This window comes from Centruroides vittatus, unplaced genomic scaffold (assembly GCF_030686945.1).
Source record: "Centruroides vittatus isolate TY-2023 unplaced genomic scaffold, ASM3068694v2 contig_3088, whole genome shotgun sequence".
Taxonomy (NCBI): Eukaryota; Metazoa; Arthropoda; class Arachnida; order Scorpiones; family Buthidae; genus Centruroides; species Centruroides vittatus.
Window position 1 is genome coordinate 233,083 of NW_027121986.1, and position 25,112 is coordinate 258,194.

At 28.9% G+C, this 25,112-nt stretch overlaps 1 protein-coding gene across 1 annotated transcript in view; it reads left to right on the forward strand.

Moving 5' to 3' along the window:
* Positions 1 to 5,453: 5,453 nt before the first annotated feature.
* Crag (DENN domain-containing protein Crag) overlaps positions 5,454 to 25,112 on the forward strand; it is a 99,984-nt gene continuing 80,325 nt past the window's right edge. Inside the window, exons 1-2 of the mRNA XM_067267823.1 lie at positions 5,454 to 5,697; positions 19,660 to 20,049. Coding sequence (XP_067123924.1) covers positions 19,754 to 20,049 — 296 coding nt within the window. The 5' untranslated portion in view covers positions 5,454 to 5,697; positions 19,660 to 19,753. The remainder of the gene's footprint in view (positions 5,698 to 19,659; positions 20,050 to 25,112) is intronic.

The window sequence follows — 25,112 nt, forward strand, 5'->3', positions numbered from 1 at the left end:
CAGTTTTCATTTTGCTAAATAACTAATGTTTTTAAATTCACAACTATTACTGAAACCTTTAATTTAATTGTAGACTAAATGAATGAAAATTTTATCTGCTGACAACTTTTCTAATTTTTTTCCTTTCTGTGAATCTTAGTGAAAAGTTTGTCATTTTATGTTGTAATTATCGCTGCTTTGCTTCGGTAGTGGCATAATTAATATGAATTTTATAAGGGAAATATTTAAAATTTCTAGTGGTAACATTAACCGAATAAACTAACATATGAGTTGATAACATAATTCTGATCCGCTGGTGGGAATCCAATGGAGGTAAAAATATACTATTTTATACGATAAAAGTACTCTACCCAAGGAATTTATTTATGCAAAATAAAAAAAAAAAAATTATGCTTTTGGTTGTGTCACTGTCAAAGCACTGTCCCTATGGCGGCAAGATGGCCGCCATAGGGATTTTTCCCTACATTCTACACGGCGACGGGGAAATTTTTTCCTCTGTGATCACGTGACCGATGCGTTTCCGGTCGCCGACGTGGTCTTCTATGGAGACTGCGCGTTACGCACTGTATCGTAATAACACGACCTAGTAACTCCTATACTATAATAAGCTAATTCAACCCTATTTTAATAGAAATAAAAACATTTTTTTACTCACGTTGATTGTCTGTCATTTCCCTTTTTTACTTTTCTTCCGGCCTTTGGAATTTTGATCTTCGTTTGTTATAGATCTTTTTTTTCCCCCTTTAACGGCTTCGTTTACTACTGTCGATGACTTCTTATTTCTTCCTTTTTTACTCGCGGTGGACGATGTTTCATTATCCTGATCCTTCTCTGATTTCTTTGAATAATTCTTCTTCTTTTTGTCGACGTTTTGAACGGGTGCAGACGGAACCGTCTCGGGTTCAACCCATTTCGGAGTTTTTCCTGTCCCTGGATAAATCATAGCAAGATGTTCGATGAAAGTTTGAAATCTTTCTCCGGCAGTTTTTTTAGGCCAGTCCATGAACTTCTTGTACATGAACAGATACATGTATGAGTCCGATAAATCGGTTGTGTAATGCTTTGGCAGGTGTTTTTTATTTTTTAGGTATCCCCATAAGCGTTCTATGTTTTGAGTGTGGTCCCCTGTCTTCGGATTCACGAAGTTTTTCGAGTGATTTACAGTTCTATGCACTACATCCACGCCTTCGATGTCGTCAATGTGGTTGTACCCCTTCCACTCGTCGGTTATTATCAAACTTCCCGATTTGACGTATTTGTAAACTATCCAGTTTAGAGTTTGTTCAGATCTGTCGTTTACCTGACAAATAAAACAGTTCCCGTCCTGTCTACATATGCCGCCCACAACCCATTTCGTTGATTTCAATAACCTGCCTTTTTCGTACTTCCTTTTGCAAATGACAGTTTCGTCGATCTCTACGATCTTATTCGGCCCACCTATTTTGAAGCTCGTCATGTTACTTAGTGATATCATCATTACTAGACGTATGTGATTCGACCAATCCACACCAGCTTTTCGAGATATCCCGGATGCTAAAGCCGAAATGGTAGCTCCACATTCTAGACATAGGTAGTGCCATATGAATGACAAGATACATCCCCAGGAAAGACGACCGCACTTGCTTTTAAAAGTCCCTTCGTAAACTGAATATTTAACTCCACACGAACTGCATCTTAGAAGACATTCATTTCTTTCTCTTCTGTAATATAATTTGCATATCTTATCGCACGCAGAACACGTCGACTCTATCTGCTGTATACCTAATTTGACCGCAAATTTGAATGCATTATCAATTGCCGGGTTCAATCCCAATTCAGAATAATCTGCTTCCATCATTTTATAAAACTTCCTTGTAGTACATTTTGCCCATAATTCCTTCGAACTGAAATCAACGTCGCCCATGACTAGCACAAAATTAGTAACCGCCTTGAAAAAAATATCCTTAGTACCGAAGTTACTAAAAAATAAAAAAAAAACAATTTAACAAAACAAACGCGCAAAAAGAAAGCAATTTCGTATTGTTTGTACTTGTAAAAAATATAAATTACCTCTTTAACAATTCGGAAAGAACAGATATTGTAAAAAAAAAAATTCTATGCCAACAACGAACATGCACCACACCACTGTCTTCTACACTCCCACCAAACAAAATTTGCATAATTCGACGATCTCGGCACCAACACATTACGTCACAACATTTCGAAAGAGCTCCCTCTCACGTCACAAACGCGAAATCGCGCGTCTCCGTTCCGAGGTTACAGGAAACGCGGTCGCCACGTCGAACGCAGGGGAAAAAATTTTCCCCGTCGCCGTCTAGAATGTAGGGAAAAATCCCTATGACGGCCATCTTGCCACCAAGGGTAACATTAACCGAATAAACTAACATATGAGTTGATAACATAATTCTGATCCGCTGGTGGGAATCCAATGGAGGTAAAAATATACTATTTTATACGATAAAAGTACTCTACCCAAGGAATTTATTTATGCAAAATAAAAAAAAAAAAATTATGCTTTTGGTTGTGTCACTGTCAAAGCACTGTCCCTATGGCGGCAAGATGGCCGCCATAGGGATTTTTCCCTACATTCTACACGGCGACGGGGAAATTTTTCCTCTGTGATCAGCGCGAAGAATTCATTTTTATCCCTGGTTTTTCTTCAATTAGCATTTGACATAATTGAATGAAAATTAAGTAAATAAATTATTATTATAATGTAATTTGATTTAGTTTTCACAGAAGTAAACTTAATAAAATATAGGGCTTAAGACATTGCTTTCATATATTTATATATGAATGAAGTCGGGTTTAATATTTATTATTTTATAGGACTTTTTATTATTAGTTAAATGATGATGCAAAGTATCTTCTTATCCCGAATTTTAATAGTCAAATAAATTCACACTTCAAGTGGAAGTAAAAGGATGGTTTATAAACAAGTAGGATAAGGTTTAAACATCAGAGAAAACAATAAAAGCGGATATAATAATTTTAATATATTAAAAAGAAAAAAAACCGCTTTTATTGGTCATGTTTTTCGAGATTGGGAGAAATGGCTGGAGTGGAGCCACCTACCATATATTATAAAGTTCTAAGTGCATTCACATAAACACATGATTAAATTCTACATTTAGTTATATTTAGGCGGGTTTCGGGATGATGGGGATGTGGCCACTCCTAAAACAACATTGAAATGCATTGTCATCGTACCTAGGCGTGTTTCATCCTTTTATCTTAATTAGATGGATGAAATTTAAGTTGCAAGATACAAAACAGGTTAAATAAAAGCTGTGTTTATAGTTTTTTTTTTTTTTTTTGCTAAAATTTAACACCAAGCTCTTGCAATAAACCACTACAAACACACTAAGGAGAGGCATATTGGTACAGCAATCTTTAATATCTTGCTTCTCTTTTATAATACTAATGGGAATCCAATGATTGCAACGGTATAACCTTCGGCAAAATATCTCAAATGATCGCTCTTACTATTTTTATTTTAGACACTTTCACACTGACCCGTGCGATAATTCTATAAGTTATTTGCAAAACAAATCCATTCGACTCAAAATATTGATATTTTTAGAGATATCTTTTAGTGAAATTGTTTTTACCACATTACATTACATTAATTGTTCACGTAATTTTTATTTTATTTACAATTGTTATTTTTACTAAAACTATCTCTCTAAAGTATTGTAATTACAGTACTTTAAATATCATTTTCAAATAGCATTCTTTGTGTTCCGACCAGCTCACTGCCTTGAAATTGATGTTGCACTTCGAAAATTTTGAAGTTATTAGTTTATTTATCTAACACAATATCTGTCTTATATATTAATGTAGTATCTATCATTTAAGATACAGGTAACCCCGTATGACACGGTACTTCTATAGCACGGATTCACTCTAACACGGTTCGAGAATTGGAACCATCCCCGTATAACACGGTACTTTTATAGCACGGACTCTGACACTGTTCGAGAATTGGGTAAAACCCTCGTACAACATGAAATGTAATAAATTTTCACATACTTAAGTACTAATAGTTCACGGAAATGATAATTTTCGTGAACTATTAGTACTTAAGTATGTAAATTTTCTTTTCCCGCCTTCAGTCGATACACATAGTCCTCCTCGAAACTTCTTTCAGTGTTGCCAGATCTAGACGCTTCGGCTCTTGATGTTACCAGATGTTTTTCCCTTTTCCATATTTGCTTTATTCTTCATAAGTGATTAGCACCATATAAGGAAATTTATAAAGATCTTTTAATTAAAAACAAGCAATCTAAAATAACATATTTTTTGCAAAAGATAAAGCATGGATCTGAAGATGATGCAGAAAAATGCTCAGAGGATAAGGATATCTTGACAGAAAGAAAACGCCGGTTAATAGTGCTTAGTGATGACGAAGAAAAACGAAAAATCCCCAGGAATTTTCGGGGGGGTGGTCCGTCCGGATATGTCGGTCCCCGTCCCTCACCACCCGGCCGCCCCATTGTGGGCCTGGCCGAACCCATAATGGGCTTGCTATAAGAGGCCCTCTTAGTGCCCACTGGCGGAAAGAGTTACAAAAAAAACAAAAAAAAAAAAAAAAAAGTGATGACGAAGAAAACATTGTTTAATTTATATTAATATGTATCACTTAAGAAAATTTTAATAAAGATATTTATCTTAATTATGAAAATATAATAGCATGTTTTTTAATTTTTGGAACCTAACTCCCCTTTTCGTACTAGTTCTTTGTTTCGTATAACACGGATTCGCATAACACGGCATTTTTTTGGAACGTAACTCCCGTGTTATACGGGGGTTACCTATATTTTACTTTTCATCAACTCAAAGAATCGTCTAATTCCGACTAAAATTTGAAATTCGGTTTCTATATTGGCGACTTTAAGTAAGAAAATCTTTTAGAATTTTTAAAAATCGACATTTAATAACTAGTAACTTGCATTTAATTTCGATTAATACAGTAAAGGTATTGCTAAACCGTCTTTAAATTCTCTATATTAATTTATTCTAATAAAAAGTGAACTCTGAATATTTTATTTAAACAAATTAAATCACTTCAAGGAATAAATAAATATATCCTCTTTAGTTATCAAAATAATATGACAAATGTATTATTATTTTTTATGATTTTCAATGTTTACCAATTACAGATTTGTTTATAATATATAATTTCTAAGCTGTAGTATACAGCGGAGTGGACCATATTATTGACCATAAGGAAATGTCTATAGTTAGGAATGGGATTTCTATTACAAAGATAACTTTTCAGTTTTCTGCCGAACTGATAATTGGAATAGAATGAAAAAGAAATTTATATTTTTGATTTGCGATAAATGTTTCAAACGGAAGGCAAAGTAGATTCCTGTAGTTTGGATATGGCTTATTTTAAGCAAACAGGATATAGAAATTCATTTGTTAAGCGGCAGTATCCGCCAGGGACGAAGTATATGAATATCTTTATAATTGTATGACGATTAATGCTCGTTAACGGAAAATCCTTCACTGTTACATTCTCTACGGATAAATAAATTATGATATAATAAATGCTGAAAGGAATAATAATTATTTTTATTTTTGATAATGAGTCATCTCTCTTCCCATAAGTCTGTACGTTCGGAAAGATGGCGGCCACTAATACGAATTTAACAGGAAAGTTTAATATTAGAAGATGAAGTTTCATTTTAGGTAATGATTTAATTCATTTTACGCGGATAACGAACACGTGGCGATTCGATGTAATAGACAACTTCGATTTAACAATAACAAGAAGGGAAATATATTAATCGTTTTCCATGTCAATTTCGTAAACATAATCAACAGGAAGGCATGTGCTTGCTTTATATAAGTCTACCGACGATTTTAATTATTGATTTCTGTTAATTTAAACGACTTTAACTATTGGTGTGGTAATTATACAGTTTAAGGGGTTAAATAAATTGAAAAACTGGAAAATTTAAATGGCGTTTCGCATTAAGTCTCTGAAGTGTTGTTACAGAATATTGTATACACGGGGGCCGGATTTTTGCTGGTAAACTAAATCAAATGCAGCTTAGGGCCTGGCGTTTTTAATTATATTATTTGGTAGAGGGGAAGGGCCTTTTAGATGTTATAGCCTAAGGCCACAAGAAGTCCATCTCTGTAAATACAGTGTGATGTGATATAAATTGTTAGTAAATATATTTAAACCAAAATAGTATTTTATGTTGTATTTCTGTTTCTATTTTTACTTATTTAACCATTGTTTTAATTTAAAGGTCATAGATCTTCATAAATTACAAGCCAACGTTTAAATAAACATTTTTTTTTTTGTTTTTTTTTTGGGAGTTTATCCTGGAATTCCTTTTCAGAATTTCACTGATTTGTTACAAAATATGTTATGCAATTTGCATAATGGTAGATTTAAAGTTGTTTACTTATATTTTATTATTAATAAAAATATATCTTGGTAGAGTTTTTGTATTAAGTTACTTTGGTATTATTTTTATAGCAATAAATCTATTATATGCTTATATAGTACCAAAACATCATCTTTATGATGAAAAGGTGTCATTTCCTTAGGGTAATTTTGAACTTTTTTATTGTATAGAGCATATAGAATCTTTAAGCATAAATAATTTGTCTTTTTGAGAATTTATTTTAATTTTCAATAATTGTAAATTATATATATATATAAATCAATTTTACAAATTATTATTCAATGTAGAAGATAATATTTGCAGTTAGTACTTTAATACTGTTTTTTGCAGTTATTTAGAAGAACTATTATCTTGATCTGAAATATTTATAATTTTAAAACTTCAAAAAAATTGAAATAGATAATTATTAATGTTATAATTTATTTATGTAAAGAATAAATTCTGAAGCATTAAACAGCAATAAAATTTGAGTAATCATTTAATATGGTATGAAAATGATTTTTATGTTAGTCTATTTTATACAATGTAATATTATCACAATAAATATGTATTTTTAATAATTATTTTTGTTTTTACTAAGATTAAATTAAAGAAATGATAATTAATTCATTTAATATATAGTAATTATAATTATAATAATTTTTTAATAATATAATAAATAGTTTAGAACATTCTGGAAGAAAATAACTGACCCAGGGCGGGGCTCAAACCCGCAGCCTCCGCTTGCCGTGCAGTGCACTACCAATTGCACCACCCGGACCCCAAGCCAATCGTCGCTTCCAGACGTACTTAAATTTCGATATAACCATCCACGGTTACTAACGGCGCTGACCAGAGACGACTCCTACGTCCAGGGCCAAAAACATAATTATATAAATATATAATTAATTAAATACATATAATTAAATAAATATATAATTATATTTTTGTTTAATTTGGAATATTTGAACTTACTACCAAATTTGAGATATCAAAATATAAAGCAAAACAGAGCCATGGATAGTGATATAGAGATACTTTACATAAATAGATATTCTGATATCTTCTATATGAGATTCTGTAGCTGTTGTCCAGATGTTACTTTGTTTTTGAAATAGTAATTTAGAATTTCAGTTTAAGTTCCTTCATAAAAATTATTGTTATAAATTCATAAAATATTTGTAATTTAAAATATGTATTATATGTTTTATACAAATTCCAGAAATTATTCCAATCTTTTCTATTAATTTAATAGATTGATTAATATCAGTATGTTTATCTGATTTTTAAACATGCACTGTACATATCAATATCAAAGTTTTATTTGTATGTAAATTTTATTTTTGAAATAATGTAAAGATTTTTATTTCAGTTTTTATATAGCTGTTGAAGATGTTAGATGATTCCAACTAAATTATAAATATTCTTTCATAATCTTAAATGTTGTTGAATAATGGCATAAGATATGGTTATAAGGGTATGTCAATTTTATAAATGCTTATGTATATTTAAACCCAAAAATGTATTCAGAAGTCAGGATTATTAACAAAATCCTGTTAATATAGAATTGAAGTCAAAATTTGGAAAGAAATAAAACTAATAAATTTTCTTTAACACTTTATATAATTAAGGTACTGTTATTGATTTAATGCAATTCTACTCTTTAAATTTAAAAAAAATTCTTGTCATATATTGCAGATATATTCAATTTTCTGTTTCCTCAATTAAAGCATACTATGTAGTCATAATTAATTGCAAATTATATGAAATTATATTAAAATTTTAATTAGGTATGTGCTTATATTAATACAAGCATTTACCAAAATTATATCGTGAGCATTTTCATTTTACATTGGGTTAAGCTTTTCAAAATTTTGCCTGGGTATTTCAGTCATAAGTGCTAACTCCAATAAATAATAGTGTACATGGAGGTGTGTTATTAAGAATAAAATAGTCTAAGAAAGAAAGGAAAAAGTTTTAAATATTGTTTGAGAAGTTTGGATATGTATCTCATAAGGTCTAAGAAAATAAAATATTTAAAAAATAACTGAAACAAAGCTTTTTGTAATTAACTTTTCATTATACATTTATTTTTTAAATGAGACAAAACAAAAAAAACCTAATAAATATTAGCAAAATACATTCTACATATTTTACAAGTAAATCATGATGATGATGTACTGTACAGTACTTAAATGTATTTTAATTATTACAGAAAATGCTTTTAGCCCTAAGTATAATTAAATTAAGTAAAATATCTATAACTGTGAGGCAGATAATAGTAAGGGCTTATCACACTAATGGTAATGAAATGCATTTTGATTTTTTGGTTTCTATACTTTTGTAATCATCCTATTGTACACCTCATTTTTGCTTTATTAAATGTTTTTACTTTGATTCTTGAGTGTTTGTGCCCATTATCATTGGTGTGATAAGCCCTTACTATTATCTGTTTCACAGTTATAGATATTTTAATTACTTTAGATGTATTTTAGCCACTATGGTAACTTAGCTGAATTAATGTATTTTTAACAAAGTGATTTTTAAAACAAAGCACTAATGTTTTTAATTTAGCTTTGAACTGTCTGCATCTGAGGATGGCATGGACATTTGAAAGATGAGTGCTTGTGTTGGAAGAAATGCTGAAAAGATAATCTCTTATAAAGTAAACAAATGGGGGAGGTTGGTTATGATGATGGCAATTTATGTGAAAGAGTGAGTAGATATTGGCAGATGGGGGGAGTTCTTGTCCCTATTGTTTATTCATATCTTGGTAACATGCCTCTCTGCAATGCTGGTTTAAGGGTGAGAGATGGTTTGGATGATTTTGGCTGCCTGCTAATTTATCTATGTACTGGAACGTTGTGTGTAGGAAGACAAAATTATAGCATAATTTTCCTTAATGTCATTTAATGTCATCTTTATGCTTGCTGAGCCTCTGATTAAGGAATTGGGAAGTGTATCCAATATACACTGTATTGATGCCAATCTCCTTGTTTATAGTTGGGATAATGTACTACATTCCACTGCTCCATTTGTCTTTAACATTCTCTAGAAGGCAGTGTTTACTTTTATTTTTAGTGATGGATTTAAAGATATGTTGAAGGATTTTGGAGTACCTGAATATGGAAGAGGAAGTAGGCTTACATTTTGGCATGTTTTGATCAGTATATGTAAAGTTTTTGATGAGCCAGAAAATATTATGCTTCTGTAGACTATTCCATAGTGCTAGATGGATGATCTTGCTTAGCTCTGCATTCCAATCTGTGACCTTAGACAAGTGAGTATGTAGTATGCTTGATTAAGATGAGGAAGGCTGCAATTTTATAGGTAAAGGAGTCGAAAAGGAAGATATAGAAGGGTTGAAAGGTTAGCTTAAGTAGACCTTAGTGTGGATTTGCCTATCTATAAATGAAAGATTGATGTCAAAAAAAATTAACATTATCTGATCCATTTATAGGGTTAGACTGTAGGGATTATTATTTATTAACTAAAGAAAAGCATTGAAATTGGGTTTGTATTTTCAAATTATCAAGACATTGTGTACTTAGTTTTTATAATCAACAATGATGTATGTGTTTTAACCACATTTTGCTTTTGTAGAAATACTAAGAAATGCTAATGTTACTTTATATTTGATATATAACAAAAAATGGAGGAATTTTCAGAAATTTCTGGTAGTGTCATGCTTAACTTCAAATATAATAATTTAAAGAAATAAGTAGATGATGTATATTATGCATATAGTTTGAACACACTGATTCTTCAGTTGATTATTTTAACAGGTGTTAATAAACCTTGTTTGTACATTACTTCAATATAAAACTTAAAATACTACAAAAGATGTCATAACATGTAATATTATTCTTTGAAATAAAATAATGATCAGTATTTTATATTACAATTCATTAATAATAAGCTGTAGAAAACCAACATTTAGAAATCCAAAGTATTGAAAATAGACAATTTATATTCTATTGAAATATTAATAAAACTCATATCACTTTTAATCTAAACTGTAGTGATTCTTTATTTTAAATATCCTAATTAAAAGTATAAGTATACAACAGTATTTGATTTAATAAGTTTAATGAAAGGTGAGATTTATTTGTTATCAATCAGATATGAATGCAGTGTGTAAATGACTTTCTCTACAGTAATGTAAATATTTATTCTGCAATATATATTTCTGCAACTGATTACAGTTGATTTTTTAAACTTAAATTTACAGTGATATGTTTCCAACTCATTTATATTTTATAACCATTTTTTCCAGTTAGTTTTTGTTTATTATGTTATATGATGAACAAATTTGACAACAATCATATTAACTCTAATGTTATATAATTATATAAAATTATTTCTTTAAGTTAGTCCTATATGCATATTTTAAACAAAATTTTTAAAATATAAATATTGTTGTAAATAAATATTAGAAGATTACTATTATAAATAATTTTAATATTTCCTAATAAAAATTTGTATTAGAATATTTAGAAAATAGATTTAAAAAATTTTAAAGTAAATCACCTTATAAAACAGCTTTGTTTATTTAGTAACCTGTTTTGGAATTTTTTAAAACTATCCTCATAATATTCATTAGAATAATTTATATATGAACGGAACTGAATTAAATTTATTTTAAATATACTTATTGACAAAAACTTATCCATCAGCTAGAGTTGCCTGATTACTATAAAAGTTGCATACAGCTACAGTAGAGTCCCTCTAGTCCGAACTAATTGAGACCAAGCCCTGTTTGGATTAGCTGAATAATTGAAATAATGCAGAAACAAGCAGTAAAACAGTTCTGGTTTATATAGAACCAACGCTATCAATGACGTCAGCACCCCACCCTGGAAAGTGAAACGAAATTGGCAGTAGAGTTTGTAGTGGGCAAGGCCACAATAAATGACTGGAAAAAAATTGTGCAAAGATCGAGCAGTTTTGGGCCTCTACTTCAGAAAAATCAGTTGAAAATCGACAAACAGCAAGGCCCTCAATATTTGACAAGCTTGAAGCCTTATTCACGTGGTTCACTCAGGAAAGAGAAAGGGGAACACCCCTAAGTGGACCTCTTAGAGAAAATTTCCACTTCGTCGACTGAAACATATTTGGATTAGTGGTGTTCGGACTAGCGGGACTCTACTGTATATCTCAGACAGGAATGTAAATGATTACAGTTGTGATCCAAATTGAGTTTTAAGTATTATCTATTATACATAATTATAATACTATGTACAGTACATATAAATAATTTACCTAAGAGTAATTACTATGCATTTTAATTTTAATGAAATAAAATATCTTTTCTCAGACATTGCAAACATGTACCATGAGAAAATTCTGAAAATATGTAATTAAGAAATGTCTTTATATTGGTTTTATTGAAATAGAAGTGATTTCTAGTGCAGAGGTTCTCAACTTATTTTTATCATGGAACCTTTTTCACCTTAATAAAAAATGTTGGAACTCTGAAAATATCAATGAATTAAAGCTTATTAGGTAGTCACTTTACACTAAAACCAAAAGTAAAACTATAAAACTACAATTAAAAATAAAATCAAAATTAATTAATTAAAATTGAAATCAAATCAACTGAAAATTAAAATAATGTTTTTAAAAACGATTTAAAAGTTGTTTTAAAATTTTAAAATTGTAAATCAAATTTATTTAATGATTATATTTTTATTTACATGTCAGATCCCTTTTAAGGTTGTGATTTTTTAATGATTTTATAGCTTTAGTTTGTTTTACTGTTTTTATGGTTTCCATTACCTTGTCAAACATTATATCATGATTTGGGTTCATTCTGTTACCAATAAATCAGTCCCCACTGTTTATAAAGCTATAAATAACTTTAGCAGGTGTATAGTTTTGGATTGAGTCCTTGTATCATCATATAAGACTAGAACAATTACATCTCACATCCCAAATCTGCATTCGCACATTCATACATCACTAGACTCAACAGATTTTATTCTGGAACCCCAAACTTTTATTGGCAGAACCCTAGGGTTCCACAGAACAAACGTTGGAAAACCCTATGCTAGTCTATGCTATCTACTCTCATTACAAATTTCTTTTGTTTTTTTCATAAATGCTATGATGTCTTTTGTCAATCTGAAATGTAAAATAGTGTTATCATCTCTCCTATATCATAAAGTTACCAGAAACTATGTCTTATTTTAGGCAATATTCATGAATCTGGTCCCAGTTAAATAAAAAGGGAATACCATCTTTGTATATCCCTCAATCTACTTAAGCAATAAACTGTCCACTTTTTCACTTTATTTTTGCTAACAGGTGCACAAAATAAATTGACATAAAGCACAGATACACAGATACTCGTAGACATAGTTCAAAACTAAGGCAGCTTGATGCTGAGAGTAATTTCCAAGGAAAGCAGCTTGCAGACTCTTTTTGCTGTTTGCTACTCAGAATGCACATTGCTTCTAAAATGTCTTGCTGCAAAACAAATACTAAATGCTGTTTTTGTTTTTCTCCGTTTTTGTAAAAGCAAAAAATCCTCTTCAGATTTCGTTTAGTTAGAAAAAACAGGTACTAATATGGATCTTTCATAAAAGCAAAGTAGTGTGAAGTGAACTTTTGTAAAGAGGAGAGATATTTGTATGTGAAGGCACAAATTTATGACAAGCAGGCACTGAATATCTCTCCATCATTCAGAGACAGTCTTTCTATAGAATCTTGTGTCTTTCCATACCATTGGCATTGATTGGTGATTAGCAGAGCATAATTTGCATGCAGCATGGCTATCTCTATGCATCCTGCCATTAGTTTCAATATTGTCAGATTTGCAAGGTTGCTGCAACAGAGAAGCATGGACTTCTATAAAATGGCAGTGTATCATCTTTACTAATGAATTCTCGTTATTTGGAAATAAATAGCCACTGTATTAGGTATACACAGTCAGATGCCTTTTCTTTCCAGCAACACCTTTTTACTGAAACTAACATTTTTGGTATTATTCATAGGCTTTCCTCGGGTTCACGAATCAAAATGGAATGTTCTTACAATGAAGCTCTGACTGTAAGTACAGTATATTCTAAAACAAATCTATAGATTTTTATTCTGTAAAAAATGGGACACTGGTACATGTGGGAAGGTTTGTTTACTCTTGTATATGTTACTTAGTAGTGGATGCAAAAATTTATTATTTATATTTTTTATTGTCTGTATTATTTTTATATTTTTTTTCTATTTATAATTATATTTTTATTCACCTCTCCTGATGGAATATGAATTTATATGTAATTCGAAATTTTTAAAAATCTATAGATTTTTTTACAGTATACCGTACTTACATTTAAATGTTTATTATAGGAGTGTTCCATTTCAGCTTGTGAACCTGAGGAAGACTTATGAATGAGGTTAAAAATGTTAGTTTCAGTAAAAATGTGTTGCTGAAAAGAAAAGGTGTCTGTTTGTAAATACTTGGCATTTTTTTCTAACTTTGTTGTATATGTCTCTGTATTAGATTGTGGAGGACCAGTGGTAAGTGCTTCAATCCCATCTTTACTGTTGATGGGAATGGTGCCTCACTGCTGACATACTGGTCTGGAGAGCCATCTCACATGACAGCTGATTATTTGTAGTAGTGGTATGAGGTACTGTACATTGATGACACTGTATGTTTAGGAAATTATGCATTTTCATGCTGCTTTTTATGGTAGGGCTGCAAACAGCCATTTCCTGTGAGATGATGCACGGCCACATTCCTAGGGTTCCTAGGAATGTCTTCATCACATTGCTGCACTTCCTTGGCCTTCCAAGGAATATTGTAATCACCTATTGCCATTGTTATTAGATTTGCACTAATTTAGTCATTTGATTCCAACACCACCTTGATGTGTAAATTTTTTGTCAGTGAGTGTACTTATAAATGATTTGATTTTATATTTAAAACAAAATTATAATAATGTTAGAATATTACTTTGTGCAGATGAAGTTGTTTGTGCAAATTCGTAATATTAATGAGTATATGAATCTTCAAAATGCTTTAAACATGGCCGAAACATAATCATTTACAAATTAATATTTAAAAGTTATTTCATATTTTATGTCACTTGGTAAATTTAAGTTTCATATATTTCTTTAAAATGTGTTATGTATTGTAAGGATTTAGAAATAACTTTTTCTAATAATTGTAGTTTTAATACTCTTATTTGGATAATTATAACCACCTGTAATGCTTATAAAAGAGTATATTTCTTAAAGAGAATTTTTAAACATTTTAATGATGTCTTTTTAATGGTTTGTTTATATAATATACAGTGAGGTGTATTTTGTTTTGTTGGTATGGAATTTCATAAGGTTCTTTTAAGTCATAAATGATGAAATTACAGCTCTCCAGTGTAACTTTATAAAGTATATATTATATAGAAATACTATTGAAATCCTACTATTTATCATTGAATGAATTACGAGTATTAGTTATTAAATCTGATTTATGAAAATGTTGAAATATTAATTAAATTATCATGATGTAAAAACTTTAAATAAAATTGTAATAAATTGTATAGATTGTCCAATTTTACAATGTCAGATACAATACATATATAATTATTTATGATTTTAAGAAAAAATTAGAGTTTATAATGCTGTTTACTCATACAGATCAGTCAACCAGCAAACTGTGAAGCAGTTTTAAGTAAAAAACTTCTAGTTAATTTCTTGTAGAAAGTATAAATATACAAAAATGCACTAATAAGGGTTTCAAATATAAATACTATTTTCAATTACAATTTCTGATATAGTAAAATTTGAAAAATTAGATGAAAAACAATTTGTCCATGTACCAGTACAACTTACTGAGTTTTGACTTAGTTTGTTTCAATTTACACAAATCAATTTTATTCTATTATAGTCAACTTGGAACAACAGGTGAACAATAAACATTTTGTTTTTTCTGATTAAGAACTCATACTTATTGCAAATAACTATCATACCAGTGTAAATGTCCTATTAATAAGATAGGTCTTAGTTGACTATAATAGAATAAAACAAGAGATAAGGATGTGAAGACAACTAAAATGAAACAAACTATCACTGGAACAAAGAGAAATTTGCAGAAATTTTAGCAAAGGAATCTGTGATGTCTCTGCCAACAGAGTGATTTGCTACTAAAAACACAACAAATTTAACTTTACATTCAGTTTCTTTCATTTTAGAAATAGTAAATTAATAAAACAATTTTATTACTAAAACACTATCTAAATATTGATCTAAATAATGACATGAATGGCTAATCTGATTATGTCCAGATACTGTACATTAGCTAGAAATAAAAGAAGGTAAAACAAAATTATATCTGTTAATATATGTAAACAAGCCCCATTGAAAATTAATTCAAGTTGCATTTATGTGTCTTAATGTGTTAAAGATTGTCTTGAGACTCACTCATGGATCTGCAACAAGTGAAAGGTGAGCCCTTCAAAAAAATTTTATAGGAGACCCTGCAATTTTCCATTATGGCCCTGACCAACAGTGAAATAAGTAAAGATGAATATAGATAATACATTATTCTCTACTATAGAAAATCAGAACAGCTTAATTTACAAAATACTGAGATGTTTTATAGTAAAAATAGCTGCAAATAATTCTCTGATCTTAACACTAAAAGATGGAAAACTCAAAACATAATACTGTGATTTAATTATCGGGTGTTATTAGGTAAGCAAGAAATAACATTACAAAAAGATTATTGAAGCTTAGCACTTCCTTTTCAGTAATCAATTGTTGCAAGAAATATTGATGTGGACTAATTTCAAGCTTGATAAAGATAAACTGCACTATAAAGATCCAAATAGAACCAAATTGCACCCACTTGATTTGATCTGAGAACATATTTAAAATTGGTAATTTATACAATAGCTTTCAAATTAAACTATGAAGATAAAAGAGTCTTGTTTTAGTACAAATGGAACAAGATGAGACATTTTTTCTGTTATGAGTGAAAGAATGCAACACTGCCAGCTATACTTAGATTTGATGATATTGAAATCAGGAGGAAAAGAAGAAATAAATGATTTGACAGTGCCCATTTCAAATACATTTAATGTTTTCATTTAAAATTATCAAAAAGTTTATAGTTTGGGATTAAATACATCTGTTTATGAAATATAAATGCTTATAAGTTTTTGTTGTCATTGCCAATTCAAATTTACATACATGCCAAACAAACCATGCAAATATGGGAGAGGTGCTAAAATTGGATTTCAGTAATTAATGCTTTTATTTCAGATAAGAGAGAGAATATGTTGTTATTTAATTTATTTTTTAGTAGAGTTTAGTAACTACTGATTACACAAAATATTTTGTAATTTTATTTATATTATAAATATTACTAGTCTTCACCTTGTAAGTAGAATAAATAGAATAGTAATAGAATTGTTCTGGTAAGAGAAGTTTTCTACTTAAATTGTCATCAGGATGTCATACATGACAAATTTTCAGTTAATAATGGCACCCCATTGTCCTGTTTAGAACTACTACTACATTCCTGGAATTTAAGTCTGATTATGCCTCTCAGGTGGTCTTTGATGTATCTTGCAGAGGGGTATTAAAATATAACTTTACTTATATTCAAAAAAATGGCTAGAATTATTGTTATGCATAGGTGGCTTATGGCCACATGTTTTTAAATGTTTGTGGAATAAATACTTAGGTTTTACATCATTTCTATAAGGGCAATTCAAATATTATAAGACTTTGATTTCATGAAATTGTTAGCACAAGACTTAGTAGAATGAGAACTGAAAAGAAAATGAGTTGTCAATAAATGATTAGCATGAGAGGCTGTTGAACTTAGACTGTGTATATGTCATGTTTTAGGACCAAGTGCTCCAGAAGAAAGACAAGAAAGTGAAGATAATAGTAAATTGGAAAAAAAAAGTTTGTATTGTAACCCCAGAAAAATAAAGGAAAACCTTATATATGTGATACCTTTTCAAGAAGCCATTATGTCTCGAATGCGCAAGAGTTTGTGTTGAGTGCACAAAACAATTATTATGTTATTGTATTCATCAAAAATTATAACTTTATTAATGTTTACTTAGAATATCTTCTAATTGTTGAAATAGATGTTAAACTTTAGTTGACTTCTTATTTGCATGATGGTCCCTGGAAATTCATTATTCTGAAGATGGACATCAATTCAGACCCAGAATGACACTTCTACTTCTGCTTTCCTTTGTTTCTCTTTTCTTCTTCCTTCTTTGTTTTCTTTTTTTCTTTTGGACCTGCCAGCCTATGCCTTTTTATTCTCTCCTAATTGGCTGGAATCTGCTGAGTGGTTGGACTCTACGTTCCATTTGCTAAATGGTTCAAGGTTTGGCTAGCACTCTATCTGCTGATTGGTTCAACTCTGTGTTTTGTTGGTTGATCTGCATATGATTGACTTTGAGTTCCAAGCAGATGATATGAAAAGTCAAAAGCAATAAAAAAAATAATAAAAATTAACTTTAGTTCTGGTTCCACACACACACACACACACACACACACAAACATATATATATATATATATATATATATATCTCATCACATACATCAAGCACAGAAAAAAATATATGTATATTTTTTTCTGTGAGACTGTTTGATGATGTAAATAAAACAGATAGCACAGTGATAGTTATCAATTTAAAAAAAAAAGATAGACTGTAACTTTTATCACCAGGAAGTTGACCATGATTTAAGCCTATGAATTATAGTATTAATTATGGTTTAAAATTTAGATGGTATTAAACTGAAGAATTCTGCTTAATCCAGGCTATGTTACACAGTTGCCAGAAAGTCTCCTGTTCCCTGTTGTCCATTGTTCCCTGTTTCCATGTTAGAGATGTTTTTGTCTTATAATAATGTTCTATGTTCAATTTTGTGATTTATTTTCTATTTAGGCAGGTTTCTATTTTGTAGAGATTTTATTTTAGATGGATTTTACTGTATTTGGGCAGGTTTCTTTTTTGTAGAGATTTTATTTTAGATGGATTTTACTGTATTTGATGATAACATTAAGGGGCCGTCCATAAATTACGTAAGGGTGATTTCAGCCATTCTAGACCCCCACCCACCCCTGTGTAAGAAACTGTAACATTTTCTTTGATCCCCCCCTTCACTATCTTACGTAATATTTAGGCATGATTTTAAAAAAAATTTTAACAAAAAAATTTTTTTTATGAAACCCTAAAAATCTTAGGTCCAAAATATATAATTATTAATCAGTTAATTAATATGTACTATTACTTATAAAGAGTTTTTGTGAACAAATATGAAAATTTAATGAATTCAAATGAACAATTTATTTTAAGAACTTTATTTTTTAATGATTAACAATCTTATCATTATTATTATTAATCAACATCATAATATTTATTTTTATATTAATTTTAATTTTCACAAAAGGACACAAAAAACTTTGACAGATCGACTAGCTACTACAGGTATAAACAGAAACGTCATACAAAACAAAACAAGAGAGAGAAGCCACCACACTGCCTTTCTCCCATGATAAAAAATGTGTAGAGCGTGAGTCTGCTAGTGTTATTATTCTGTCACGTCACACAAGATGGCATTGGAACAACGAGCGTTCTTAATAGAAACCGCCAAATTGAAGCCAAATTCAAAACTCCACTACTCAACAAGATCAAAAAATAAGAATATTATGTAAGATGAGATCTATTACCCCCCTACCCCTGAGTAAGAAATCGTAAGAAATCCTTGACCCCCACCCACCCCAAAATACCTTACATAATTTATGGACGGCCCTAATAAAAAACTAATTCAACTTTAAAATATTTTAATTGGCTGTACATAGAAGTTATATAAATGCAAATGTTTTCAGCACATGTTATGCCATTCTCAAGCTGCAATAATTGCAATTCTAGTTTTTTTTTTTAAGTGAATGAAATAAATGTATGTCTCTTTACTGCATCTTAAAATATTTTAATCTACTTCAGGTTTTTATATATAATTAATTAAAGAATTAAACATGAATATGCATATAAGGATTTGTAAATATGTTTTATTAAATAATTAATTGTAATTATTTAAATTAATATAAAGTTTATATGAATGATGATGATATATTTAAAATTTTGAATGGATTTTAAAAATTTAATCAAATTTAATATTATATTAAATTTTAAATTCTTTTTATTTAATAAAATTTGTTATGACATTTATTTATTATTATTCATTTAAATCTTTTAAAAAAGTATGCATTTTTTAATTATAGATTGATAGAGAAATTTTCAAGTATGGATATTTATTGTCAAAAATACAATGATACCAGTGTCCAGTATTATTAATTGACTTCAAAAAATATATCAATGGATGACAAGAGAGTAGCAGATTATTTTGTGATTGCTGGACTTCCGGACAATCCGTCACCATTGGAAGAATTTTCACGAGATAACAATACAAAAACAACCAATTCATTACTACCTATTACAGATATAACTGTAATTATTCGAAGTCAAGGTGAAGTAGTTCCTGAAGGCTTTAAATGTATTGAAACTACTCCATTAGGTTTTCCAGCAGATTTAAATCATGGAAGTCTTCGTTCTCCAAGTATTTATTTATGTTATAAAAGAGGGAGAGAAAAACCGCCTTTAGTGGATATTGGGTAAGTAATATGTTTAAATGTTTAATAACTCTTAATAGAAATATTGACTGATTATATATACTCTTACTAATCTAAACTCTAATCTGAACAAATTTTCTTCATTTTGTTGCTAAATGTTCCAACTGAAAACAAAAAGAAAGCATAAATTATTTTTATAAAATATTATAAGTCTGCAAAATTAACATATACTATACGTTTTACCAAATACATATAGCAAATATAGTATAAAATTTTTTTAAATATTTCTGTTTGTAGTCCTTTATGACTTCTGTTTTTTTATGTATAGCTATGTGAAAAGCTATAGAGTTACTAGTCTAAACAACCTTGTACAAAAAATTAGTTTAACAAAAATATCACTTTACACTGTTATAAGATTTAGGAAAGACAATTTTAGATAAGCTTTTTGGAACACTTAATTCCAGCTTCACATATACAAGTTATTTTACATTGGTATAAATACCTAAAAATTGGTATAAATATCTTGTATATTCTTATGTTAGGAGCAAATATTAAATATAATTATTTGTACTTAATCAAATAGTAAGTTTTTTATTTGCCAGGTTAAATGTTCAATAGTGAATATGGCATTATCATTTGCATATTTGTACTTAAGTTTTTCCAATTTTAAATGTTATATTAATATTCAAAAATTTTAAATTCTTTTGAATCAAGTTCAAATATCATACACTACTTAAGTAACAAACAGTTGTTTATGTTACTTTGTTTGAATTATAATTATAATGGAATGTAATGGATTTATTTGAATATAATGGATCTGAAGCTGAAATTAGGATTCTAAAAACATTTATTTTTTGTGACTTTTATAGCATTTCAAAGTAAAGTTTGCTCAATCCATTATTAACGTAAAAATTGCCCAATCTGGATTGGGCAATTTAGTTTCTATAGTTCTATAAAGTTGTTTATGTAAGATTTTAAATCAACTAGAACTGTTACAATTTTTTTTGATTTTATTATTATTGATTGTTGAAATTTATGTTTATAATAATGTCTTATAGAGTTTTGCAAGATTAAATTTATTCAGTTACTATAATACCATAAATCAACTGCATTAATCTTACTAACAGTTTGGTAGAAAATTGAATTTAAAACAAAAGATAAATTAACAATGCTAGATAATTTTTACTAAGCTATTTTACATTAAATTATTAATTATAAATATATAATTATAATAAGCTACTAATTCAAGCTGGTTAAATGTGAAGAGAAGAAAAGAATCTAATGAAGAAAAACTATCAACTTAAATTTTAAATTAAAATTTTTCAATAATTTACAACTACAATTCAATTAAAGCCATTTATTAACTGATAATTTTAATTCAAATATACATTTTAATCAAACCACTTTGATTAAAATATACATTTGAAGGGTTTTACATCAAAATTCATGTATATTATTGTATAAACAATAACATTTTTATTTATTATAAAAAGTATAAACTAATTGTATTTAAATCAAACTTTTGAAATAATAAATTAACTTTCCATATTCAGTGCAGTTGAAATGAAAGTAAAAAACCACATTATAAAATAAAAGACTGTGAGATAATATACACCACATGGCAATCATTGGTTGATAACCCTTTACGGGGAAGCAGATAAACTATTACAACAGGAAGATACTACAGATAACTATGTGCATGTATCTTCTTGTCATGATAATTTTATTTGTTTAACTTCTATTGTGTAATAGTAATTTGTAGAGTATATGTAAAATATAACACATACATGTTAAACATACAAAAAGAAAACAATTTTAAAAAATGTTCTAACATTAGAATCTCTTAACATTCTGTAAAATTTAATGCTTGATGCTGGCCTCTAAAAGAGGCTGAAGACATTTTGTTTTGTATTTAATGCAAATACATATCTGCTGGATGATTGCATGATATATAGTTTTTAATATAAAAAAAAACATTACTAAGCTATCTGCTGGAGTATTTATTGGACTATATTAAGGCTAATTAATAATCAGATATTGTTTTGTATCTGATTATTAATTAGCATTAATATAGTATAACAAATAATCTGGCAGGTTATTTCATAACACTGATGTATCATGTTGAAGTATATGTTAGAAAAATATACATAAATAAATTTTCTTTTATTATTTTATTACCTTGAAATTTTAATGATATTAATAGTTAACAATGAGTAAAAAAATATTTTAAAATATTTGTTGAAATAAATTATTATTTTTCAAGTAAGAAAGAACTAATTAATAAATGAAAAAGTAAATAAGGCAGTTGTTTAAAAAACTGTTTAAACTAGGATTTTGATATTCTTAGAAGTGAAATTAGGCATTGTTATTTGTTTTCATAAAGTGATCTTGTCTTTTTTAAATAATTTTTTTAGAACATGTACTATAAATTTATGTAACATGTAAAATTTTTTCAATACTTTGAGATTCAAATGCAAGAATCTTCTGTCAACCACAATTTTTTTAACTACAGTTTGGAAATTATACAATTTCTAACAAAACTTGAGTTAATTAAAATGAAAAATTTCTATAGTATTGTAATATTACTTAATCATTTTAATTACTGATATAGTATATAGTATTTTATAGCAAAACAAAAATTAATCTTTTCTGTATATAATTAAAAAAGTTTGTAATTAACTGCTGAAAACAACATTATTCTTTATATTTACTATTCACAATGGCATGTGACTGCATTGATGATTTTATGTTGATTGAGTTACTGAACATATCTTGAATTATAAATGAGAATTGGGAGCATTGATAATGATCTTATAAAGATTGGCTCAGTTGTTGGCTTTCAGTTTTTATAGAGTGACCAGATTTTGAAATGTAAAAAGTGGGACATTAAGTTGGGAGTTTCAGTGTGATGTTAGACAAGTTAACATTTCCAGTTGATGATTGTTAGTTTTCTAGCTTTCTGACATCATTGATGACAGATGTTACAAACAATCAATGAACATTTAAAATTTTTGAATATAATTATGAAACAATCCAAAAGTGGGACACTTTTGAGACAGTTTTAAAATTGGGATAGCATATTAAAAAGCAAGACTGTCACATAATTTGGGATGCCTGGTCACTTCAGTTTTTACATAATTTTATTTAGCTAGTCTGTTACTAATTTCTACTATTCATCACATATCATAAGAAAATTAGAAAAATTTTATTTGCATGTTTAATTCTTGTATATACATTATTATAACACAAAGATAAATATTAGAATATCACAATTACATCATTTTTATCAGAATGTTGACTATCAAAAATGAAGATGGTCTTTACAAGAAACTTAAAGCAATATAAATAAAAGAAATTTTTGTAATGATGGAAATCTAGACCATAAGGTTGATTTATGATAAAATAATAAATATGTGATAGTTTTAATAAATATAATAATTTCTTACATGTCTTTTCATCAAACAGTAAGACATGATTTTTGCCAATTGATGACATTGATGTTATATAAAACATATAGGGTTATTTATATGTATTATAGTTATGTTCCCAAAAAACAAGTTGTAATGAAAGAACATATATTGGACTTTGATTTCCCATTGAACCAATATGAGCAAGCCTTTGCTTCCAGATGTATTTAAATTTAGATATAATCTTAAGCAGTTAATAATGGTTCTGGCTGGGGATGACTTCAGTGCCCATGGCCTAAGTACAGTACATCTCTGCAATGGCATGGCACTCACTGTCAGTCAGTTAATGCTTTACTTGCTTGGGGTCCATGTGATGCAACTGTCCAGCACACTGCATGGCAAGTGAAAGTTGCAGGTTCAAGCCCTGTCCTATGCCAGTTCTTTTCTTCTAAATTATTCTAAATTATTTAATAAATTATTAATTTAGATAAGAGATGACACCTAACATCTACCTCTAATAACAAATTACTTGGTATTAATCAGTAAATTAGTGGATTTATAGCTCGATTATTTAAGAAGATTGTTTGGTTATGTACCTATATATGTATTGGGCTTTGGGATGTTTGATATACTTATGAAATGATTTTTTTTTTTCATTTATCATTTTTATAATGAATAAAATAATGATATGTTAATATCAGTTTTTATATTATTTGTACAGAATGAATAAATTTGAGAAATAATGATTATAAGTCATGAGTTAGCATTCTAATAAAAATTAGTATGCATTATTATATGAATGTAGCAAATTAAAATTCATTGCAGATATTATAAGCTATATAAAGAATATATATCAGCTTGTATTCAGTAGTGGTTTTTGTTTGATATAAATAACTAGATTCATCTAGATTAAATTGGAATTAATAATTTTGGGATAAACTGTGGTTCTCATTCAGAAAAACTGTAGATTTTGAGAAAATAACAACAACAATTTTTTTTAAGTTTTAATAATTTAACAGTAATTATTCTTTTTTTTATATTATTGTTCTTTTTGTTTTTCTGTATTGGTTAATTTTATTAAGAACAAATAATAAAGTACGAGGGCTATTTTTTAAATAAGGTCCGTTTTTTAATAAGAAGAAAAATACTGTAAATATCGTTAAAATATATTTTTTTCTATATTCTACATACTTTTATCTACTTTTCTACATAATTTCCATTTTGTTTAAACATTTGTCATACCGCTCAACAATTTTTTGAATTCCGACTTCAAAGAAATCTGCCGCCTGTCAAGAAGCCCAATCCATGACTGCAGTTTTCACTTCTCCTTCGTCGTTGAAATGTTGACCACCAAGGAACTCCTTTAAGTATCGAAACAAGTTGAAAATCACTGGGTGCAAGGTCTGGACTGTGTGGATGATCGTATCGAGTCAAAACAATGAAGCACTGCCCAATCTTTTTGTTTTGTGATCGTCAGAAAGCAGTCTTGGAACGCACCGAGAAAACAATTTTCGATAATTCAGTTTCTCCGAAACAATGGTATACAAAACTGATCTTGAAATCTGAAAATTCAATTGATAACGTTGAAATCGTGAATCGTCGGTCCTCTCGAATTTTGTTATCCACATCACGAACCAAATCTTCAGAAATCAGAGAAGGTCGACTAGGGCGTGGCTCATCATGCACATTAACTCGCCC